Source organism: Gymnoscopelus braueri (genome assembly GCF_963280865.1).
Source record: "Gymnoscopelus braueri genome assembly, chromosome: 8".
In the NCBI taxonomy this organism is placed as follows: domain Eukaryota; kingdom Metazoa; phylum Chordata; class Actinopteri; order Myctophiformes; family Myctophidae; genus Gymnoscopelus; species Gymnoscopelus braueri.
In genome coordinates this window covers 36,881,674-36,905,398 of record NC_137609.1, presented here as the reverse complement: position 1 = coordinate 36,905,398, position 23,725 = coordinate 36,881,674, and the positions used below count along the sequence as shown (strand labels likewise).

The following is a 23,725-nucleotide window of genomic DNA, read 5'->3' as shown; positions in this document are numbered from 1 at the left end:
TGTTGTTGTTGTTTTTTTGTTTGTTTTTTGGGGGGGGGGTTATAACATGCATCCTCTGATTCACATCGAGCTATAAAATCTCCTGCCCAGTTGGGCAGCTGTTTTTCTTTTTGGGGGGAATGTATTACCTTTTTTCCATATCAAACTTACTTTTTCCCCCCTCTTTAGTCATTGTCATTTCCCCCTGTGTACTGCAGTAAACTAAAGAGTGGAGGTGCCATGTTGCATCATGGATAAAACACTATTCTTAGCTTGTGTCCATGGGCACAAGCTCTCTCTGGACGGAGGAAAAGATTGCGGCGAGCTTCTGATCTGACAAGATCTGAGACTTGAACTCTGACATGAGAGGAGAGTTCTTTGCTTCTGGGATAGCGAGTAGAGAAACAACAGCTTGCATTGCACTGTGCTTCAGCTCATCCTGTTTCTCCAAATCTTGCTTCACTGAGCCAGCCTTCACATTGGCATAGCAGGTAGCTTGTAGAGGTTTGACCAGTTTGTCCAGTCTCTGGATAATGGCGCTTGGATACAGCGATGAGAGACGAGTCAGCATGAGAAACGTCACCATCTTGATGTCATTGTGGTCTTTGAGTCCGTCCTCTAAATGGTTGAGGAAGGTGAAGATGTCCAGTTTGTCCTGACAGCTTTCTAACAGAGTGTGCATGCACTCAAATGCTGCTTTCCTCAAATCAAAACCATCATCTACTGTGTGTCTGTATGGTCCCATCTGTACCTCTCTGATGAGTTCTTTCCTGACTTTGGTTTCATTATAAAGGTGTGGTAAAACAGAATCCAGCAGCTCCCGGATCAGACTAGGCTTATTATGAGCTGCTGAGTTGAATGTTGCCAAGGCAATGCGCCGAACATTTAGGTCTGGGTCGTCTAGAGTCTTCAGGAAGTCTCCTATACAGTTCTTCAGTAGAGGGTCAATGGCCTGAGGTTGATCAGAGATGGTGAACTTGACAGCTGCTACCACAGAGCTCCTGGTGTAAGTGGAACCTGACAGTAGCTTGTCCTTCAGCCTTGGCAGTAGAGTTTCAGGGTCTATCAGAGTTAACTTTCCCAGACATTCAGCAACAATGTTCTTGGTTCCTTCTTCCTGACACTCACAGTGCTTCAGTAGCAGAGACCACACTGACTCTATATAGGGCTTCAGACATGGAACTGAAGCTGAGCCTATTAACTCCTTTAGAGAGTGCAGTAATAGATACTGTCTTTTGGGCTGAGAGATCTCTGAAAGTATGAAGGGGAGGTACTCTGGAAGGTTGCCAACAGCGATTGAACCCAAAGCATAGGAGGCTGCTGACTTCACCTCTTCACTGGTGGAGGAGAAAGCATTAATGATGACAGTCTTGAGTTCTGGTTGGTTGCTGAGGTCCAGATGATGTCCAACTTCACCCAATGAGAGCAAAGCTAACAGTCTGATAGAATCTGTGGAGCGGCTGTTCTTCACATCCTTTATGAATTGTCCCACTACAGCAGGTCCTTCGTTGGGACAGACTGTGGTGAGTGCTGCCACACATTTAGCGATGGTGGAGTAGGCCTGTTTGTGAGGCAGTGCAGATTTTAAGTAGACTGGTCCTGTTAGCATCTTCATCAGGTCCAGGTAACCTAAACCTGCTGTATTTGTACGCACCAGAGCCTGGTAGAACTTCAACATGGCTGTCAGTGCTCCACCTTGCAGCAGTGGGGAACGAACCAGTGACATGAGCTGGTTGAGGATGTTTCCTCGGCTGAGCTTAGCCAGGGAGGAGGGGTGTGTCTGCACCAATGTGGACAGGAATTTTAACACTGTCTGAGACACGTTCATGTCATTCTCTGATATGAGAAGAGGAAGTTCAGCCAACACTGCATCTATCATGGCTGGAGTCACTGAGGAGCTATATTTCTTCAACAGTATGTCCAATGCAACTAATGTATCGAGTTTGAGATCTCTCTGAATTTTGTGAAGGAACGAGGCAAGTATGGGAACAGCTTCACGAAGAACCGGACCCAAGTCGACGTCCAAAGGAGAATGTGCTATCAGAGTCAGCACCCTAACAGTAGTGAGTTGTGCGACTTCATTATTCTTGAGTCGTTCCAGGAAGATAAGCAGTGTTCCAGGAAGTTCAGTGGGCAAACGGTCACCTAGGTTACAGATGATCTGGCCCATACAGGAAATGGCTCGTTCATTAACCTCCTGGTGAATGTCAATGGCTCGCAGGCGTCTAATTGTACAACTGAATAAGTCCTTAATGTAGGGGGAGGGGTCAAAACTATCAGAGTCCTTTGGTTGACTGTCCAGAGGTCTGATCACCTTGACCAGCTGCTGTGTGACCTGCAGGGCTTCAGAGGTGATCTTATAGAAAGGGTCTCCCACGCAGGCCACAACAGGTGGGACAAGATCTTTGCAGATATGTGAGATGTGTGGGTGGAAGGTGTGGGGGGGCTGGGAGCAAAGGATCGCATACAAACACGACAATGCATCGATCTTAGAACTACTGGACTGCTTATCATTCAAACTGAAGACTATACCTGGCATTAGTACTGGGATGTGTTGGACCACGGCTCCAGGCAAAACTTTCACCAGTTCAGTCAACAAATTGAAACAACAGTGTCTCGTCTTAACACTTTTCTCCTTTAACTGCTTATGAAGAGCTTTCACTATCATAGGAACCTGACTTTGTAACAGGCTTAGCGGTGTATCTCCCTGCTCCATAGTGTCTGGATCAGACATCCACTTCTGAACCTTTCCAGTTTGTGTCAGCAGAGATATATACGCAAGGAACACATCTGCCTTCACGTTCTCCTCTCTCTCCTTGAAGCGGGAGATGAGTGCAGGAGAAACAGAGCGATAAAAATCATGCAGCATCTCATGTCTGGTTGAGACGACACCATTCAGGCACTTAGCTGATGCACGACGCACCTTCCAACTGACGTCATCATCATCACTGTATTCTTCATCACTACCTTGATAATCTTCATCGTTCTGTTCTGCGTCCATAGCGTTGTCATCCTCGTCTTCATCATAGTTGTAGTTGGGGTCGTAGGACAGGTAGCGCAGACACAGTTCAATCACCATGGGAATGTGGGGGTATACCTCCTTAGGACACTTCATAACAAAGGACTCAAAGGCCAGGAAGCAGTACTCTCTCAGTTCATCATCGTCGACGTTACAAAACTTCACCACCAATGGAATGATCTTCTCCAGGTATTCGCCTATATGGTGTCCAGCCTGTCTGCTGATAGCAGCCATACACTGGATGTATGTTCTGGTAGTTGACATGTTCAGTGCACCCTGTGCACGTCCCAGTTCAGACAGCAGGTGTTCAGTTAAGCCATTGAACACCTGCTTCTCACATGACATTGCAAGGTGACCCAGGGCCGTGATGGTCCTCTTTCTGACAGGCAGGCGAAGAGAAGTGAGCAGGGGAAGCAGACAACTCAGGATTGAGGGATGAAAAGTCACCAACAATCCTCCCTGTCTGCAGAGCATGTCGGCCATGATGTCAAGCGCCTTCTGCTGAACGGACACGTCTTCCTGTTTGGCAATAGCACTGGTCAGTCTGGCAGTTATCTTCTTACAAACTTTGGTTGACAGCACTGAGGAGCCTATAACAGTCCTGAGTCCAAAGGATGAGATGTTTTGTAGCTGCTCTTTATCAGACAACGTGTTGGTCCACAGTGTGTCCATGATGGTTTCAACATGGCACTCATTGACGTTGCTCACCAGAGCGCCCAGGCATTTAATAGCCAGATTTTGAACTTCTCCATTGTTATCCTCCAACAACTTCAGAATCATATTCACCACTTTCTTCTCATTGCCATCGTCCAGTTTGACCCCCCTCTGCAGCTCAGAAATCAGGTCATTGGTTGCCATGAACCTGAAGTCCTTGTCACTTGATGTCATTTTATCCAACATATTGGAGATGTCGAGAGAGGGGGTCGCCATGTTTGAGTCTGGTTATTCTTCCTGATAAGGTACCACTTGCTTTGTCAATATACACAAAACACAGTCGGTAGTTAGCTAATATCGAATGGAAAGATCAGATGACTAAAACTCTCTGGCTTGTTCTCCGTTCGCTATCCTATTCAGGAGCTTAGATGTGTTCAATTAGACTTCCAGTTTCTGTCTCCGTCAACAATGGGATATCTCCTTTTTATGCTGCCGATGATTGATGTCACAGTTACTGTAGGTCCAACCCTGCATTGTGATTGGTGCATTGTCTATGTCTCCAAATATAGAAATATACAACTCAGAGCACCTGTATCCAAAACACGACCGGCGCCAACTCTTAGTGAGGCGATAGGTTTCGTGTTCTTCGCATTCTAGGCAAGGCAAGCAAGGCGAGGCAAGGCAAGTCAAAACCAGGAAAGTCTATTTGTATAGCTGCTATACAATTAAACTTTCCTTGTCTTGCCTACACTATAGCACATTTAGGCAACTGCAATTCAAAGTGCTTTACGCACAACAGTAATTATTTGCGTGGTTATTGCGTGGGTGAAATAGGCAAAGTACTTGGAGGCCAGTCTATGACGTCAGTCATCTATGACATCAGTGCTGGAATGTCAGTGATGTGTCATCACATTAGTACATTTTGTCAGAATACTCTAGAGCTTTATTCGGACCTGAAGAGTTGAACCTGAACCCAAACCGAGCCCAACATATTTCTGAGCGGCAGCAGCAGCCTATTTCTCTTCATTAAATCTTATAGGCCTACTGTATTAGGACAATTCTACCCTTTACACTGACAGCTCTAATATAACAAGAAAAAATTAAGTAATCATCTATCATTTACTGTGATCTGGAAAAAAAAATGTTTGTATTGTATAAAGAAACAATCACTAAACGTTCTATTCATTAAACCCTCTTTGTTACACAATGTAGCTGTTAAACTCCTGGCGGAGCTGAGAGAGGAGGTATGGGCATAGGTGGCAACAGTGCACAACAGATAGCCCAACCTGTGGAACTTGTGACTTGTAACCCATTTAGGCCAGGAACACCAATACGTTGTTATACCTTTCAATCCGGGAACCCCTTTGTGTAACATTAGCTGTTGCTATAGCAACATATATTTTTTATTTTTTTAAATTAAAATCTCAGAAAAATTAGGTCAGGATTTAGAAAGCGTTTTTACAATCGGCCTCAGGTCTAAATGGGTGCTTGAAGGAGTAGTTCACCCAAAAAATTACTTGTCTCCACCAGGCCGAAAGGCATGGCGAGAAAGTATGTTTTACCCCCTGGTCCGTCCGTCCGTCCGTCCGTCCGTCCGTCATTCTGTCTGTGTACAGCTAATCTCCGGCACCGTTGGCTTGCTCGCAGTGAAACTGTGCACACACACTCCCTGGATGCCACAACAGAACCTCTGCCCCAAATATTTCACATGGGCATTTTATAGCGCCATCAGGAGGCCGATTTGTGCAAAACATATTTTTTTACAGTACTCCTACAGATTTTGTCCAAAAATCCCGCAAATCGGTACACAGTATCTCTATAGTCATTAAACAAAAAGGGTCTTTCACATTTTTCATATTCCATCCTGATTGGCTAAAAATGTCTTCCAAAGTTTGTAGGGGTGCTCTGTTTTGAACAAAATGCCTCAAATCATGAACACAGCATGCAATTTCCTTGACATTTTCCACGCATATTTCCACTATGCCCAGGAAGAAATGCCACTTGAAAATTTTCAAATCAGCCTCATGGTGGCGCTATAACAGGCCGATTTGTCTTTTTACCTATAACTGCACCGATCTGTGTAAAACTTTGTAAGCGCACTCCATATAGGACAAGGAAAAACCTTTGCCCTGCATTTTTCACATCTGTCTTTTATAGCGGACCAGCATACCAGGAGGCGGACTTATGTAAAACAACTTATTTTATATTACTCCTTCCGATTTTATCCAAATTTCACGCACATCGGTACACATGATCTCTATAGTCATGTGATCAAGACGGATGTGTTTGATTTTTCATATTTCATCCTGATTGGCTAAGATTGACATCTAAAGTTTGCAGTAGTGGCTTGTTTTGAACAACATGCCGCAAATCATGAACGCAGCGTCCGATTGCGGTCAAACTTTGCACGCACATTCTCACTATGTTGAGAAGCAAATGTCACCATTTTAACATTGGCCTGTTATAGCGCCACCAGCAGGTCTAATTTAGCAAAACACATTTTTGGAACAAAATGCCTCAAATCATGAATGCAGTGTCCGATTGCCATGCAAGGCCTAAGAGGAGATGGTACCCTTTTCACATTGGCCTATTACAGCGCCACCAGGAGGCCACAATAACCTACCTGACCTGGTGGAGACCTGTGCTCCGAGGAGCACCTTTTCTAGTTTTCTTTCAATTACACACCTCATGAAGCCTTGAATTCATGGATTTGTTTAGTTTTTTGTCGCATTCCTAAGCCAATAATTTGATGACCGGGTGTATTTCCGGTAGGAGACACAGAGTCTACTTTGTGTCTCCTACCGGATACATTAGCATTTTTCCGCCGGTAATTAAATTATTGGCTTAGGAATGCGACAAAAACTAAAAAACATCCATGAATTCAAGGCTTCATGGGGTGTGCAATTGATAGAAAATAAGTCATTTTTTGGGTGAACTACTCCTTTAATGTAAAACTGTTTATAGTTCTATGGTGTTGGAGGTTTTGTTGGTGCTTGTACTTGTATAAGTTAGTGACAAATAAAAGCATCTGTCTGACAAGAGTGAAAAACAAATGCTAGAGATGCTGTATGGCAGAGGATGGTATGCCTGATGACCAACAAACTAGTACAAGACATCAAGGCGACGGGGGGGGGGGGATAGCATAACAAAAACCCCAACTCAAGGACATTTTGCATGGTAAATAATCATGATGTGGATTGAAAATATACAGTATCTTGCTATATGATAGACTAAAATTGTGCGAGCGTTTATTTTCCTTTTATTCTTGTACTCGTCCCTCAGTCCCTCAGCACCGGACCAACTTTCAGTTTGGGACGTGCATGTTGGTTTTCTTTTTCATGAGAAATGATGTAACAAGCTACAGTTAACCATTTCTAAATAGGCTTGAGTAAACAAAATCTGGTTTTGCAACTTATCAGCTGCAGTTGAAGAATTACTGTGGTTGCACTGTTTATATAATGTTTATATTTGACATATAATGTGTGTACATTTAGATGTAACACAGTATTGTTTATGGTGGAATTAAAGAGGTTTTTAATAACAGGCCCAATGTCTGGAGGTCTTCAGAGGTACGCTAGGAAAGGTGATGTTTGTTTGGTCTAGACAGGCGTGTATTAGTTGTTCTGGGAGGCCTGCTGCATGATGACAGAACACAGGCTCAATATCTGCAGGTACTCATCTGCTCCATCTACTAGGCATTTATCAACCACCGCCATCTTTTCTGTGATGGCTGACTTCTGCTTGTCATTCAGGTCTTGACCTATGACTGTCTCATGGAGCTGACCCAGGATTTGAGTGGCTGCATAGCCTTCATCAACTGTATTCCGCACAGCAATCTCTAGATTCTCAAACGTTCCCTTGTAACAGATCTGTGACAAAGTGTCAATCATCTTGGGAGGGACTACCCCAGCTATCTCAATAACAGCTCTCTCTGTGATCTCCTTGTCCATGTTGAGACGAGCGGCACTCTGGAGGAAGGTGATCGCTTTTCGTAGGTCACCTTCCGACACTTTCACCAATGCCGTTATAGCCTCTCCAGAGTATTTGAGGTTCTCCTTCTGACAGATGTTCATCAGGCGCTCTTTTTGGATCTCATTGGCTAGAGGCTTAAAACGGAACTTGGAACATCTGGAGGTCAGTGGCTCAATGATCCTGCTAACATAGTTACAGATGAGGCAGAAGCGTGTGGTACGAGACTCCTTCTCCATGGTTCGTCTGAGAGCGGCCTGGGCGGGGGCCGTCATGGAGTCAGCCTCATCCAGGATGATGATCTTGAAAGGAGGGCGAGGCTTTCCATCTGTGCGTTTCCCAGCCACAGTGAGCTGAGCAAAGTTCTTGACCTTCTCTCTGACCACCTGGATCCCTCGTTCATCAGACGCATTCAACTCCAGCACCCTCTGTCTGTAAAGCTCTGGACCATAGAGTTCTCTGGCAGCTGCTAGGATGGTAGAGGTCTTTCCTGTTCCAGGTGGGCCATAGAAAAGCAGGTTTGGGAGATCTGCCCCTTCCAGTGACTTCCTCAGTACTGCTATCACCTCTTCCTGAAACGCCACTTCATCCACACACTTTGGCCTGTATTTCTCCACCCAGGGGACAGGCATGGCTTTCTTCTCTGTGCTGGTCCCGCTACTGCCTTGTCCTTCTGAGGTTTAGTGGCTTGGACAGATGCTTCCTTTAAAATCACCTGCATGACTATTGTCCATAATAATTAAGACTGTGATGCGAATAATCTGTTAGATCAGTCAAATGATATGATTATTTTATTCCTTGCAACGAATATATCCAACGCTGCACTGTTGCTGACACTGTGATTTTCCACCCTGTCGGTCAGTACTATGATGGAATATCGATGACATCAGGGATCTCCATATATGGGCATAAAAGGAACACAGACAGACTCACACTTAGACATACACAGACTTGTGGATTTATAGATACCCGTTGTACCTGTTGTCAGAGTACTTAAGTGCAACCGTTACCATAGTACTTGGAGGCCAGTCATGGATTTCACACAGACAGACAGATACACAGAAATGTGTGGATTTATATATATTTTGGGAGAAGTGCTGATCCAACTGACTTCCTACTGGGCACTGCACTCTCTTGGGTTCCCAGCAATACCTTTACCAAGTTTGAAGTCGAATGTTTTAACGATTATCAAGATACACTGATCGACATCACAATCAACACTGGACTTGGTTCCTCAGCAATATACCCGCCAAACGTCTTTGTCATTACTATGACCGTCAGTCATCTTTAGTGCAGTGATTGAATTTGATTATCTTGAATTTCAAGGACCCTCCAGTTTGATTTGCACCCCCATGTGATACAATTTTTCCCTCTGGGACCCCAATCTACATTGTACAATCCTCAGTGCTTATTTAACTCGAAAAGTCTACAACACTTACAGGTCCATTTGGTTCCATTTGTACACTCAGTTACAGACCGTAAGGGTTCATTTGACCTGTAATGGTCCCTGGACCCAACTTTGATAAACAGTGCGTTAAGGGTACTTGAAGGCCAGTCTGGAGCTCCATATTTGTGACCGCTGAATATTCACACACAAAAAAATCAAAAAATGCCATAAAGAGTTTTTTTAATATCATACCTGCCGTTCTTACTTCGTACTTTTTAACTTTCTTTTAATCGTATCAATGTATTTTATTATTTTTTTTCCCCTCAATACATCCAGGCAGTTATTTTCAATTTGTCCTCATGGAAACGGATAATCTTGTGACATACTGTATTTTAGGGGGAAAGATTTGCATATTTACTTACCATAATAGGACATAAATGTAAGGTTCTATAAAGTAACAATGTAATTCAGGGGTGCCGTGGATGAAAAAAGTTATTTACAGGGGTGAAACACTGCCGTAGTCTACACAAAGACAACGTGGAAATTGGTGCAACCTGCGTGATGATAAATGTTCTTCATAGTGCGTTGAGCACACAGTTTAGCCAAGATGGAGCAAAAATATATTTAAAAAAGTGACAAATGTGGAAGATTTTTAACAACACAAATCTTCTCTTATGGGGGTTCCTGGCACAAAATATTTTCAGATAGCGGTCCACAGCCAAACACATTATCATTTTGGGGGACCCACCATAAATAACACTGATTGCTTTGTGACATTGAAAGAATGTAATCCAACAGAGTAGCGGGGTATATTAACTTCTCAGTTAGAGCTTTCGTTGTTGGAAATGCTCGCCTGCTGTTGTGAAACTATTGAAAAGCTGTTGGATTTGTTTTTTTTCATGGTAACCAATGACTTCCTGTACTGCACAGTGAGACAAAACATCTAGGAGAGAGAACACTTTTTCCTGGAGGAGTTTCATCTTTATTTATTTGTTTCTGAAGGTACAAAGATAGATAGAAATAATTAATAAAACATTATTTTACAATGCAATAAAAATGCAAATGTTTTTAAAGGTCAACTGTACAGGAATTAAGAAACATTCAGGTCCATGTGACCAACCATACCAACTTTCACTTCAAGTTCAAAACAGCAAAGTCACTCAAAATGTATTTACAGGTGTTCAACAACAGGGATAAGTAACAAAATGCAAGTAAGAAAATACAAACTAGAGCTGCTAAACTGCTATTATATACAGTACCTCATAGATAGATAATAATAATAATAATAATATATATTTATATATATATATATATGTGTGTGTGTGAATTCACTAGCAGTATTTTTAAAGGCACTTAATATTTGACCATTGGTATCTATAGCCTACTTTGACTCAACCCCAAGTACTTGGGTTGAGTACTTTGTCCACCACTGCAGTTACTGTATGTGATGGATGTGACATGATTTATACTTAGTTGCAAGCGGGTGTCGTGCAACAAAAATAGGTGATCTACTAGCTCATAACACATTGCGCTAGAAGAACGCGATGTGAGTTTGTAGATCGGCTATTTAGGGTGTGGTGAGTTACAGCTCTGTTTCTTGCTCCTGCCCTTTCAACCCGTCTGGCTGTCAGCACCGAAACCAACAACGTCATAATAATCCATCTCAGTGTCCTCCACTCCTGCCCTCTGCCTTCTGGCGCCCTGGAGAAACACAGCAGCACCCAGCGTTAACTTACTGGATCTGCTATATTAAATAAAAACTGTATAATTACTTCATTTACATTGCAGTCTTTCATTGAATATCTACACAATACCTTCCAGAGATGATTGAGGATTCGGAATAACAGCAACAACAGCAGCACCAGCAGTGCGACTGTAACTCTGACGATGTTAGAAGTCTGATGAGAAGCTGTGAGAGAAATATGTTGGAACATCACCAAAGGAGCTGCTCTTTAACAAGAACATATTTTTTTTAATATAATTCAATTAACGTTCTGAATGCATGTCATTTTTTAAGTCTTCTGTTGCTGAATTTCATATTATTATGACTCGAAAAGTCCCTTTCATTCAGGTTACCTGTGACAGTGAGAGGGAGAAACTCACTCTCAGAGGAGAAGTTATGTGAAAAAACATAGATGTGATAAACGCAGCTGTAGGTCCCTTGGTGAGTGTGGTTTATTGCAGGAAACTGGAAGCTGGCAGAGTAATTGACAGCTGGCAAGGTGTAGTTGTGTGTTGTGTTGGATCCAGTGGTGAGGTGGAAGTAGCCTCCTGGGTACTGTGGCTGGATGGAGCAGGTGATGGTGATGTTGGAGCCCTCGAACACCTGCAGCCCCTTCTGCTGGCCCTCGGAAACCCCATTCATGGAGAAGGTGATGTTTGGCTTAAACAGCAGATCTGTAACAAGATACAGGTAACTGGCTGAAACAACAGCTTTATAAACAAAGCGAGATAATGAGATTAAACCAAAGTTACAGAGAGATCAAAATATTGGAATGAGGTAGATCACAAACATCACTGGCCCTGAACAGACAGTGTACAATCACAGACTATACTTCACCATTGTATTCTGGTCTTAAACTGAGGAAACCTTGACACCATATAGACTAGTATAAGAACACAAACATCTATTCCGAGAGTATTAGAATACAAGTATCTGTTCCATGGGTATCAGAATAGTATCTGTTCATAGAGTATCAGAATATGAGTATCTGTTCCACATCAAGTCATTGTTACCTGAACATATCACCATCAGTCTGTCAGTTGAATTAATCATCATCTCTTTCATTATACACTCCCTCAGTGAAGATTCAGACCCAACACAGGATGATGTAATCCACCATACAGTTAGATTTGTAGAAGCAGAACGTTCTGTTGAAACAGCAGAGCCACAGTCCAACTGTCTACACACTACAGATGATGACTTCTGGTTCCAGTCAGACCCACAATTCACAGGGCTCCACTCTCCCTGGTGTTTAATCTCCAGTAAACCAATACACTTACTGGTTCCTTCCACCAACCTGACATCACTGGATACTGTAAAGAGACAATACAGTAAGCAGTAAAACATTTATATTACTTTCATTTTGAAATTATAATCCAAACCAAAATTGTAGCTTGTGTTTTACCTGAGCAGGTGAGTCCAACAGTCTTGTCAGGTGAGGAGGTGTTTCTAGTTGAGTTGGTTGAACAGTCCTGGAGAACAGACTCGTTGCCTTCACACTGGAACTCTTCCACCCACATTGGAGCCTTCATTTCGTCATAGAGCGCCCCATGGAGAACTGAAAAAGTCCCACAGCCAAGCTCCCTACAGACCACCTCTGCATCCTGCTGGTCAAAGTCATCTTCATATACTGAGGCCCACGAATTATTAGACTGCACCTCCACTCTGCCTGAACACAAAGTGGTTCCATTCACCAACCTCACAAACTCTGGGGGAGAGAGAGAGAGAGAGAGAGAGAGAGAGAGAGAGAGAGAGAGAGAGAGAGAGAGAGAGACAGAGAGAGAGAGAGAGAGAGAGAGAGAGAGAGAGAGAGAGAGAGAGAGAGAGAGAGAGAGTCTACTATAGAGGATACTTGAATTATTCTATTACAAATGCAAATCTAAACACATCAAAGTAATTTTACAGTACCCCTGAACACTCAAAAACAGACAAATATGATAAATAACTCTACAAACAAATTCATAATTTATTAAGTAAGGAGGAATAAGATAAAACAATTAATACAATGTCAGTCTTCATCATCATCATCATCATCATCATCATCATCATCAGTCCACACACACACACACACACACACACACACACACACACACACACACACACACACACACACACACACACACACACACACACACACACACACACACACACACACACACACACACACACACAGAGATTGTTTGCATTACCTGAACAGCTCACATTCAGTATGCCTGTATTCCAGCGAGTCCATATGAAACTATATTTCTCTATTATGACAATGACACACTCCCCCAGTGAAGACTCAAATCCAACACAGTACGATGACATCCACCATACAGGTTTATCTGTAGAACCGGAACTCCTTTCTGTTGAAACAACAGAGCCACAGCCCAGCTGTCTACACACTACAGATGATGACTTCAGGTTCCAGTCAGACCAAGCAACCACTGGTCTCCACTCTCCCTGGTGGTTCATCTCCAGTGTACCAGTACAGTTACTGGTTCCTCCTACCAACCTGACATCACCAGGCACTGTACAGAGACAAGATGGGAGGCAGTAAAAAAAAAGTTATTACTTTAACATTAAATAATGCTCCAAAACGAAAGCGTAGTTTGTCGTTTACCTGAGCAGGTGAGTCCAACAGCCTTGTCAGATGAGGATAGGTTTCTAGTTGAGTTTGTTGAACAGTCCAGGCGAGCAGACTCGTTGCCTTCACACTGGAATTCATCGGTCCACATTGGAGCATCCACTTCTCTATAGAGAGCCACCTGGACGTCAGAAGGAGCCCCACAGTCAAGCTCCCTACAGACCACCTCTGCCTCCTGCTGGTCAAAGTCATCTTTATAAACTGAGACCCACGACTGATTGGACTTCACCTCCACTCTGCCTGAACACAAACTGGTCCCATTCACCAACCTCACAGACTCTGAGGACAGAGAGAGGGAGAGGGGGGAGAGGGGGGGGGGCGAGAGAGAGAGAGAGAGAGAGAGAGAGAGAGAGAGAGAGAGAGAGAGAGAGAGAGAGAGAGAGAGAGAGAGAGAGAGAGAAAGCTTTAGATTTTAGACGGTTGCTGTAGTGCCACTATCAGGAATTAGCCCACAATGCCACTTGAAGAAGTTTGACTTAGGACTGGACTGCCCGGCTTCCAGTGATGCTAGTCATCATCATCAATAGTCCTGCCATAGGATCCCATAGAAGCCTAAAAACATCCAGGAGTCCCCCTGTACTCTACTATAAGACCAGACACTACAAGATGCTATCACACACACACAGAGAGAGAGAGCGAGAGAGAGAGAGACAGACAGACAGACAGACAGACAGACAGACAGACAGACAGACAGACAGACAGACAGACAGACAGACAGACAGACAGACAGACAGACAGACAGACAGGCATTTCAAATAAAAATACTGTAAAGATCGCTGTCAATGTTGAAGTCATTGTTTGTGTTACCTGAACAGTTCACTTTCAGTATGCCTCTTTCCAGGCACATCTCTGTGAAATTATAACTCTCCATTATGACACACTCCTGCAGTGAAGACTCAGATCCAACACAGTAAGGTGTAAACCACCATACAAGTTGATACTCAGAACCAGAACTAATTTCTGTTGAAACAGCAGAGCCACAGTCAAGCTGTCTACACACTACAGATGATGACTGCAGGTTCCAGTCAGACCAACCAAACACTGGTCTCCACTCTTCCTGGTGTTTCATCTCCAGTGTACCAGAACAGTTGCTGGTTCCTCCCATCAATCTGACATCACCAGACACTGTAAAGAGACAAGACAGAAAGCGGTAAAATAAAATAAAAATAAAACATAACACAATGCTCAAAAACTAAAGTAGTTTGTCTTTTATACCTGAGCAGGTGAGTCCAACAGCCTTGTCAGGTGAGGATGTGTTTCTAGTTGAGTTGGTTGAACAGTCCTGCAGAACAGACTCGTTGCCTTCACACTGGAACGATTTGGTCCACATTGGAGCATCCACTTCTCCGTAGAGCGCCCCCTGGACCTCTGAAGGAGCCCCACAGCCAAGCTCCCTACAGACCACCTGTGCATCCTGCTGGCCAAAGTCATCTTTATATACTGAGACCCACGACTGATTGGACTTCACCTCCACTCTGCCTGAACACAAACAAGTCCCATTCACCAACCTCACAGACTCTGGAGAGAGAGAGGGGGGGGCATAGTGAGTGAGTGTGCATAGTGAGTGAGTGTGTGAGAGAGAGAGAGAGAGAGAGAGAGAGAGAGAGAGAGAGAGAGAGAGAGAGAGAGAGAGAGAGAGAGAGAGAGAGAGGATTTAACCACTTACTTTACCCTAAGGCAGTGTTGTGTGATGAAAACACACATTTTGTGGACACATTTGTTATACATTTGTTATCACATGCTATTTTAAAAATAAACCAAAATGTTTGAAAATTGTCACCTGTGATGATATTCCCAAAATAGGGATGCCAGGTTGAAAGTCATTAAAAGATTTGTAAATATTACTCTCATTGATGAAGACGTTGTTTACCTGAACAGACCACCTTCAGTGTGCTATTGGATTTCAAGGGCTCCGTTGTTCCACACTCTCTCAGTGAAGACTCAGACCCAACACAGTGAGACGTAATCATCCATCCATCTTGATATGTAGAATTAAAATGAATCTCTGTTGAAACAGCAGAGCCACAGTCCAGCTGTCTACACACTACAGCTGATGAGTACATGTTCCAGTAAGACAAAAAAACGGCTGGTCTCCATTCTCCGTGGCGGTTAATCTCCAGTATACCAGTACAGTTACTGGTCCCTCCCACCAACCTGACATCATCAGATTCTGTACAGAAAGGAAGTATTATTTAAGTATTATTTTTTTTTAAAAAGACCTTCAAGATTCTAATCTATAATCAAATGTTCTTCTTTCATCCTTGTTTACCTGTAATAGTGTGCATTGCTTTAACCTGGAGAGCTGAGGAGAAAAATCAGAAAATAAATGAGCGCCACTATCAGAGAGAAGATGCCAATAGAAAATGAATATGCTCTTTGTTCTCCTGTTTCCTGGTATTTATTTGGCATTCACCGGGTTAGAATGAGAGAATGGTGAATGACGAAACGTATGATTTATATCAAAACACAGGACAATAAAAGGTATACAGCAATGACAATTAACGATTTGTTGTAAACCAACAGATTAGTTATCATTTGGGCCACACAAATATGACTTTCACCACCACTATTAAATGTATGAATGAATTATCCTTCAGAATTATTAGACTGGAACACCTGATATCAAATTGTCCAATAACAAAATATCTGCACTGTCCTAATGTTATTAGACATACATATACTTTAGATTAGATTACATTTACAGTTCATATTTGGGCACTATTAAAAAATATATATATGCACCATCACCTCCCCTCTGCTACTCTGTGGTAAAGCTGCTACTCTCTGTGGTGTAACTGACACTTTATGTGGTGAACTAAGTTCATCTTAGTTTGTCATACATATCAAGTACAATGTGTAGGGTATCAACTGAAGTTATAAGTGTCTAGTAGGCTCCCTTTAGCTTCAAAATATCTCTAACATTACAAAACACAAAACTGTCAATACACAAAAAAAGATGCATGTGTGTGTGCGTCTGTGGGAGCTTGTGTATTCACTTTTGTAAGGTGATTCAAAAGGGTATTAGTGAATCGTGTGTGTGTGTGTGTGTGTGTGTGTGTGTGTGTGTGTGTGTGTGTGTGTGTGTGTGTGTGTGTGTGTGTGTGTGTGTGTGTGTTAGAAGTGTGTGTGTGAACACCCTATGACGTGCATGCATTTGTGCACGCACATGCACGCTCAGGTGCATACATGGTAAGAAGCAAGAGGTACGAGCAATATTGTTGTAACAGCGACACTGATTAACTCTAGCATTAATAAATTAGGTATTGTATACAGGCATAAAAAAGGTTTCCAGGTTATTTCATTGTATCATTTGGTAAGTAGTACTAGAAGTTCTATTAATGATACTGATGCATTATAATAGTCAGTGATACTTTACTATCAAGAAATGCTAAAAATATTTTAGAAAAATAACACAAATGCGCCGAACAAATTGCCTATTTAAAATAGTAAAAAACTGCAACATAAATCAAATGCCCATGAAATTAAGCAAATCAAACTTATTAAACTTGAACATTACGTGAAGGCCTGGTCTATTTAAAATATTTAAATAACACTCTCTAAGGCGCAAACAGTAAAGTTCACCCCCCTGATCTGCAAGCAGCCCGACACAGCATTCTGTTGCATGGTTTTCCAGTGGAATTAACAGGTAAGTAACTAACATGAATCACACCAAAATGCTTGCCATGATTGGAATACCTTTTGAGTATTCATTTAACATACTGTATCACAGAGGAAATGACTCTGTACCTGCAGTGCACCCTCCTGGAGATAATAATAATAATAATAATACCTGGAATTTATATAGCGCTTAGTACTCAAAGATGCTTTACATGTGTGTGGGGGCCAGGGGAGAGGAGAAAAAAAAGTGTCCCTATACTTGGTTGTGCACCATATCGCACACTGAAAATAGCAGTACAAGCTCACATCTACAAGCTGTGATGTGTCCGGAGGGCCACTCGGAGGGCCATGTATAGAAGAGCTAGCCTAAGGCTGGCATAAATTACCTGAACATTTATGGAATGATATATGTTTATATCAAAAGATGACTGGTGTATAGAAGTAGTCTGTGAATTATGAAGAAAAATAAAAGACCCCGGTCGCCCCTAATCGTGTATTGTTAGAAGTGAGGGAGCGCCAGTCCCCTATGCCCCCCCCCCCCCCCCCTCCACTACACCCCTGGTTGTACACACATTAGAGATGTTTCTATACTGTTATTTACCTGAGCAGGTGAGCTCAACAGCCTTGTCAGATGAGGATGTGTTTCTAGTTGTGTTGGTTGTACAGTTCAGGAGAGCAGGCTCGTTGCCTTCACACTGGAACTCTTCGGTCCACATTGGAGCATCCACATCTCCATAGAGCGCCCCCTGGATGTCTGTAGGAGCCCCACAGCCAAGCTCCCTACAGACCACCTCTGCATCCCGCTGGTCAAAGTCATCTTTATTTACTGAGACCCACGACTGATTAGACTTCACCTCCACTCTGCCTGAACACAAACTACTCCCATTCACCAACCTCACAAACTCTGGAGCGGAGAGAGGGGGGGGGGACAGAAAGAGAGAGAGAGAGAGAGAGAGAGAGAGAGAGAGAGAGAGAGAGAGAGAGAGAGAGAGAGAGAGAGAGAGAGAGATGATTTAGCCACTTACTTTGCCCCACGGCAGTGTTGTGGTGAAAATAGCGAATTGTTATACAGACTATGCTATTTCCCCCCCCTTTTTTTCAAAATGTTATCACCTTTAGATTCTAATCAGTAATACTATGTTCTACTTTCATCCTTGTTTACCTGTAATGTTGTGCATTGCTTTAACCTGGAGAGCTGTGGAGAAAAATCTGAAAATAAATTAGCGCCACAGTAACAGAAACCATTGTTGTACTTCTATACACATGATGTACATGATATCATGTACATTAAAGCATAACCATCACCACCTACAATATTGTCTCCGACTCCTATTGCCTCATCAATTGCTGATTGATCCGTAACAGTGTAGAACATCATGCCAATAGAAGATGAATATGCCCTTTGTTCTCCTGTTTTCTGACATTTAACAGTTTGTTGTAAACCTAACCAACAGATTAGTTGTCATTTGGGACACACTTGGGACACACAGACTTTCACCACTAATAAATGTATGAACATTATCCTGATTGCAATTATTTGATCTAATCACAATTATTTTTAATCGTTAAGAGTCCAGCTGCTGGATGAAATTTTCATCTATTTCCACACCGTTGTCGAAGCTCTTTAATCACTTTCAAGCTGGCGTCCCTTTTAGACATTTAGGGCAAAATATTTCAAAAATGTTTTTCATGAATAAAAAAAAGCTGGGGAAAAAAATCTGATCTACAAGCACAGCTATTTTTGAAAACCTTTCATAGTATAAAATTATAAGGGTAAACTGACAGACGGAGACTCGCTCACAGCATGGAGGTTAAGGAACAACTCCTTAGACAAGACTTAAAGAAAAACATTTTTCTTTATTTTTAGATGCCCATAATGTGCTCGGTGCTCAGTGGATTGCTGCTTTTTAATCCACTGCAGCTTTTTAAACCTGCAGTTAATCTTCACCAAAAGGACAAAAAAAGGCGCAACAGTTCTCCTGTTCTATAGTATAAAATTACTAAGGATATGGCCTGTACATAATTAATTTTGATTACATAAATCAAAATAAAAAGTCATTTCTTGTGCCCTGTGCAATTTCTGTTTACCAGGCATAAAGCAAACAGAAATGCAATTTGTATTTATATGCTAAAAAAAAAAATCACATTACTTTGACCCATATGAAAAAATCTGTAAATATCTGCCAAGAGCCGTTCATAATGTGGTGCCTATGTCTACACACATTTTATTTGTCCTCAAAAGTATGCAGAAATAATCGTAATGAGATAAATCAAATTAAAGTCATCAAATGCACACTGAAGCCGTAGCGGTAGCTGGATTGTCATTTTGGATGGGCATGTCAGGTGGCAGGTTCATTGCTCAGGCTCCAGTGAGTCAGATTAAATAGTAATTTAAAGATGATCTGCAATAATTAAAAAAGCATGTAACATCAGTCAACAATCATTAAAACAGAGTCCTACCTGAGCTCCAGAACAAGGCGAAGAGCAGAACTACTCGATACATATCTTAGCTGATGCAGTCACACTTTAGTCTGAACTGGACCTTCACTTAACAAGGCGTGCTGTCTTCTATCTCTATTTTTGACACATCAACTCTCTTTTATCTTTTCATCAGGATGTGGTTTCTCTGCAACACATGCATCAGAGTTTTCATACTAACAGGTGACAGGAAGCTGTTATCATTAAGATCTATTCTGAAATGGAAAATTTAACACTACACACAATAAACTCTACTTCAAATTATTATGAAATATAAACAGTTGATTCAGAGTGTCACATTAACAAGTCTACACATCAACCATGCCATACATGGAATCAGTATAACACACACACACACACACACACACACACACACACACACACACACACACACACACACACACACACACACACACACACACACACACACACACACACACACACACACAGATACAAGGATATTACATCGACGGACAATTGAAACAGGATTTATAGTAGGATTAGAAACTGTATTAATGAATGTTTCATCATGATTGATTGTTTTCGTAGAATGTTGGTTGATTGCAAGTAATGTTGTGTCCATAAACAAAACTGATGTCTTCGTGGTTTCTCTTCATAAACACAATGTCTGGCACGCAGGAATCCTGCATAGCCATAACTGTTCTATAGATTAATTTAATCAAGAGTAGTCTATTCTACTCATTGCAATGTTTAATTTGATTAGGTTATTATGAGGGGTTTTTTCACAATATATTTCACTGTGACGTGTTGAGAGCTTGTAGATCAGCTATTAATGGTAAAAAGATTTGGTTTAGTTAGAGGGTAAAAATAGGAGGCCAAGTACAATGGCCTACAATGGTACAATGAATTAAAGTTGTAAGTTGTAATTATGTAACCGTAATGTATTGATGCAGCTTACATTAGTTTAGCTTTTCATGACATATTTGTATCACAGTTGGTGTTGTAGTTCACATGCAACATTAGGTGTGTGGTGCATGTTCATGTTGCATGTTTCCATTTTACCAGAGTGTTTTCTGCCATGCTGTGGCTCTAATGGTAAGTCTTTCCACTCTTTGTTTTTCTATGTTTCCAGTGAGTGTTGACGTGACCTGATGGTCAATTGACTCAATGTGACCTCATCAGCTGCAGCCACAGAGTTCTATAGAACCTAGAGAGGGAGTGTGATCCGCCCTTTACTCTGCCAAGAGATGGAGTGAGATACTGTGAGGAGCAAAATCAACCGTTGATGCTTATAAACAGCATGCATGACACAATGCATGAGCATGGAGAGTCAGTCAGGTTCTCAGTCAAATAATAGTTTCACTGCTAATTCATTCCACCTTAAAGTCTACGCCACATGAATCTACACAAACGTTGATAAACCACCTAAGCCCTACACTATTGTATATACTTCGTCAAGGTCACGTTTATTTGTCCCAAACTGGGCAATTTGTGTTACAGCAAATTAGAACATCTAAAAACACACAACATTCATCATTTGCTATGAATAGCAAACATAGCCGATATACAAGCTCATGTGAGCTCGTAGATCAGCTGTTTTCACTATTTTCGAAAATCTTTGAACATTTCTGAAAGTTTTGGAACACTTTTGAACATTTTCGCGTATAATGACTTGGCCAAAATAGGGACGCCAAGTTGAAAGCGGTGGACATGGCTTGTGTTTATCAATGGATTTGTCAATCCTTATAGACCTTCACAAACATGGCTGAGTCCTTCCACATTTTTTGACCATTGCCAGTAAGATTAAGAAGCCAGCTTTCTGTCACCTGCATTTCTGTCTATGAGGACTTATTTTGTTTAACAAGTTTTACACTTTCAAACATAGGGAAAATAGCTTGTATGTCAAGCTCATAACACGTCGTGTTGGCACATCAGCATCGTGTTTGTAAAAATACTGTAGGTGATGTCCCAATTTCCCATTGATGCCCATGTTAAAAAATGTTTTCTTGTCTAATTTCCACACAAAAGTTTCAGTACTGTCCACAATCAAACAGAAATTGTGTTCGATACAGTATAATGCTTGTAAAAAATGTAATACAAACCCTTCGAGTCCCATTTCTGTATGTTATACATTTTAAGCCTTATGTACTCTGTTTTCATAAAACATCATATAAATCATCACAATAATTGGGATAAGTGATCTACACACTGTGTTTGTACTATACCAGCAGGGTCTTCATTTCAGGCCTGCTGGTGAACATGACTCCATACTTGTACAGGAACCCTATAGATGCTTCATGATGACAAACATATAGGGATGTGATGAGGTACAGATCTGTACAGATACACTGTACTGTAAAACTATCTCAATCCAGAACAACATATGAATCCCTATTCTGGCCATGTCATCATCGGCAAACATTTGGAGAAAACAGCAGATCTAGAAGCTCACAATACATTGCAACATGACGTCTTTAGAATCTTGTAGATCAGCCATTTTTGGCAAAGAGATTTCGTTTGGAGGTATAAAAAAAAGGAGGCAAAATAATATAGGTTCAAGTGGATAGAATTGGTGTTAACATGTTGTTTACATGTCATAATTAGTTTAGCTTTTCATGGTGCTGTGTTCATGTTGCATGCTTCCATTTTACCAGAGTGTTTCCTGCTATGCTGTGGCTCTAATGGTAAGAGTCTTAAGACTTACCACTGTTGGTTTTCGATGTTGATGTTTCCAGTGAGTGTTGACGTGACCTGATGATCAAATTGACCTCAGCTAGCAGCCACAGAGTTCTATAGAACTTAAGAGAGATGGAGTGAGATAACAGGGTATAAATCGACCGGTAACTGCATGCGTGACACTGACACAACTCACGAGCATGGAGAATCAGTCAAATACTAGTTCCATTTACTCATTTCTTCCACCCAATTCATCACATGGCATCGCAAAAGTATCATTGTATTTTTGTCACTGTACATTTGCACAAACTGCATGTGAAATGTTTTCTCTGCATTTACCCATCCTAACTATTGGGAGCAGTGCCATTAAAATGGCACCCAAGGATCCGTTAGGACTTAAGTGCCTTGCTACGTTGACACATAGAGCAGGGCCGGGGGGCAAACCCAGGACCTTCTGATTCCCAGACAGCCTCTCTACCCATTCAGTTATCCAGTGTTATCCACTGGCCTAGTTGAACCCCAGCATCCCTATTCTAGGGGGAAATTACAGACACAAGCTTGTGAGCTTGAGCTAACTTTGGCAAAGATATTACAAGAGCAAAAACAGGAGGTGACCTAGTATAGAGCCCTTGGGAACACTGTCAACTAAGTATGGGGTTTAAGTAGTTGAGGTCAATTTATGCTTTGAACGACACACTGCATGTCTCACAACTTTTTAAAGTATGTTTTGGACTCCTCGATAGTGTTTTCTACAAAATGTAAACAAACAAGGAAGTGGATGTAGTCTTGTGCATCTCCGTGGTAACTGAGCTTGCTTTGTCTTCACAACCAATCAGAGTATATTTTATGAGGACGTCGTCATTAATTTTTCCAGAGGTTGCAACACCCTCTGCGAAGGTCCTTCATGACACATTTGTCATTCTGTCATCACTTTCATCCAGCATGAAAGGAACAACTCGGATTTCACTTCAAAATAGTGTTAAACACTACATGTGTGTAAATGTAAATTTTTCAGTACAGCATTTACATTTATTTATTTCACAAGCTTTCCACAAATTTTCTAAAATAGCTCACGTGTCACATCTTGTACTTGGCAAGGATAAAATCAACTTTCTATTACATATTCGCTTAAATTAATGCCAGAAGTTGAATCAAAATCAATCCAGTCTTAATATTGAACAACTCTCTCTCACACACACACACACACACACACAGGCTCACCTCCTCGGAGCCATGCCATAAAAATATATTGTTTACATAATAGAATGTATACATTACATTTTCAACAGAATTAGCACTTTTGTCCCAATCATGTTTTTGGTTTGCATTTGGCTACTTTTATGGTGCGGCACCTAGGGGCAAGCATCTAGAAGAGCGTTCATCCATATGTCCCAAATGTGTGTCCGTCCACAGCTAATCTTGCAAAACACAACACTGACAGGCATCACATTTCCCTTCACATTTTTCATATTTTGTGAAAAGAATAATGTTTGTTATATAGAATTCATAATCTATCCACTTCCCGCTAAGCCACCAAACTGTAGAACGCGTATTTGGACAAGACTGATCAACCACCATGCCATGGTTATTATACATAGATATGTGGGACCGTAGCTTGACCTTTGAATAACC

The 23,725-nt window shown here is 41.7% G+C and overlaps 3 protein-coding genes across 3 annotated transcripts; all 3 read right to left on the bottom strand.

Moving 5' to 3' along the window:
- Nucleotides 1-247: 247 nt before the first annotated feature.
- Nucleotides 248-3,928, bottom strand: LOC308090823 (cullin-associated NEDD8-dissociated protein 1-like; the record flags this gene model as incomplete). The annotated part of the gene is made up of 1 exon (XM_080436096.1): nt 248-3,928. One exon carries the CDS (start codon nt 3,926-3,928, stop codon nt 248-250), a length of 3,681 nt encoding a protein of 1,226 aa, XP_080292222.1.
- A 3,338-nt stretch (nt 3,929-7,266) lies between these two features.
- On the bottom strand, nt 7,267-8,342 carry LOC308090361 (replication factor C subunit 4-like; the record flags this gene model as incomplete). Its single annotated transcript, XM_080435499.1, is given in 2 exon segments — nt 7,267-8,273; nt 8,276-8,342. Coding segments are annotated over 2 exon segments (1,074 nt in total).
- A 1,879-nt stretch (nt 8,343-10,221) lies between these two features.
- LOC308091026 (scavenger receptor cysteine-rich type 1 protein M130-like) lies at nt 10,222-19,471 on the bottom strand. The gene is made up of 14 exons (XM_080436324.1): nt 19,439-19,471; nt 18,141-18,173; nt 17,580-17,882; nt 15,630-15,662; nt 15,231-15,530; nt 14,576-14,878; nt 14,168-14,485; nt 13,337-13,639; nt 12,921-13,244; nt 12,137-12,439; nt 11,745-12,044; nt 11,085-11,405; nt 10,823-10,917; nt 10,222-10,709 (listed from the first exon to the last, which is right to left on the bottom strand). Exons 2-14 carry the CDS (start codon nt 18,154-18,156, stop codon nt 10,620-10,622), a joined length of 3,009 nt encoding a protein of 1,002 aa, XP_080292450.1. The 5' UTR covers nt 18,157-18,173; nt 19,439-19,471; the 3' UTR covers nt 10,222-10,619.
- Nucleotides 19,472-23,725: the final 4,254 nt, after the last annotated feature.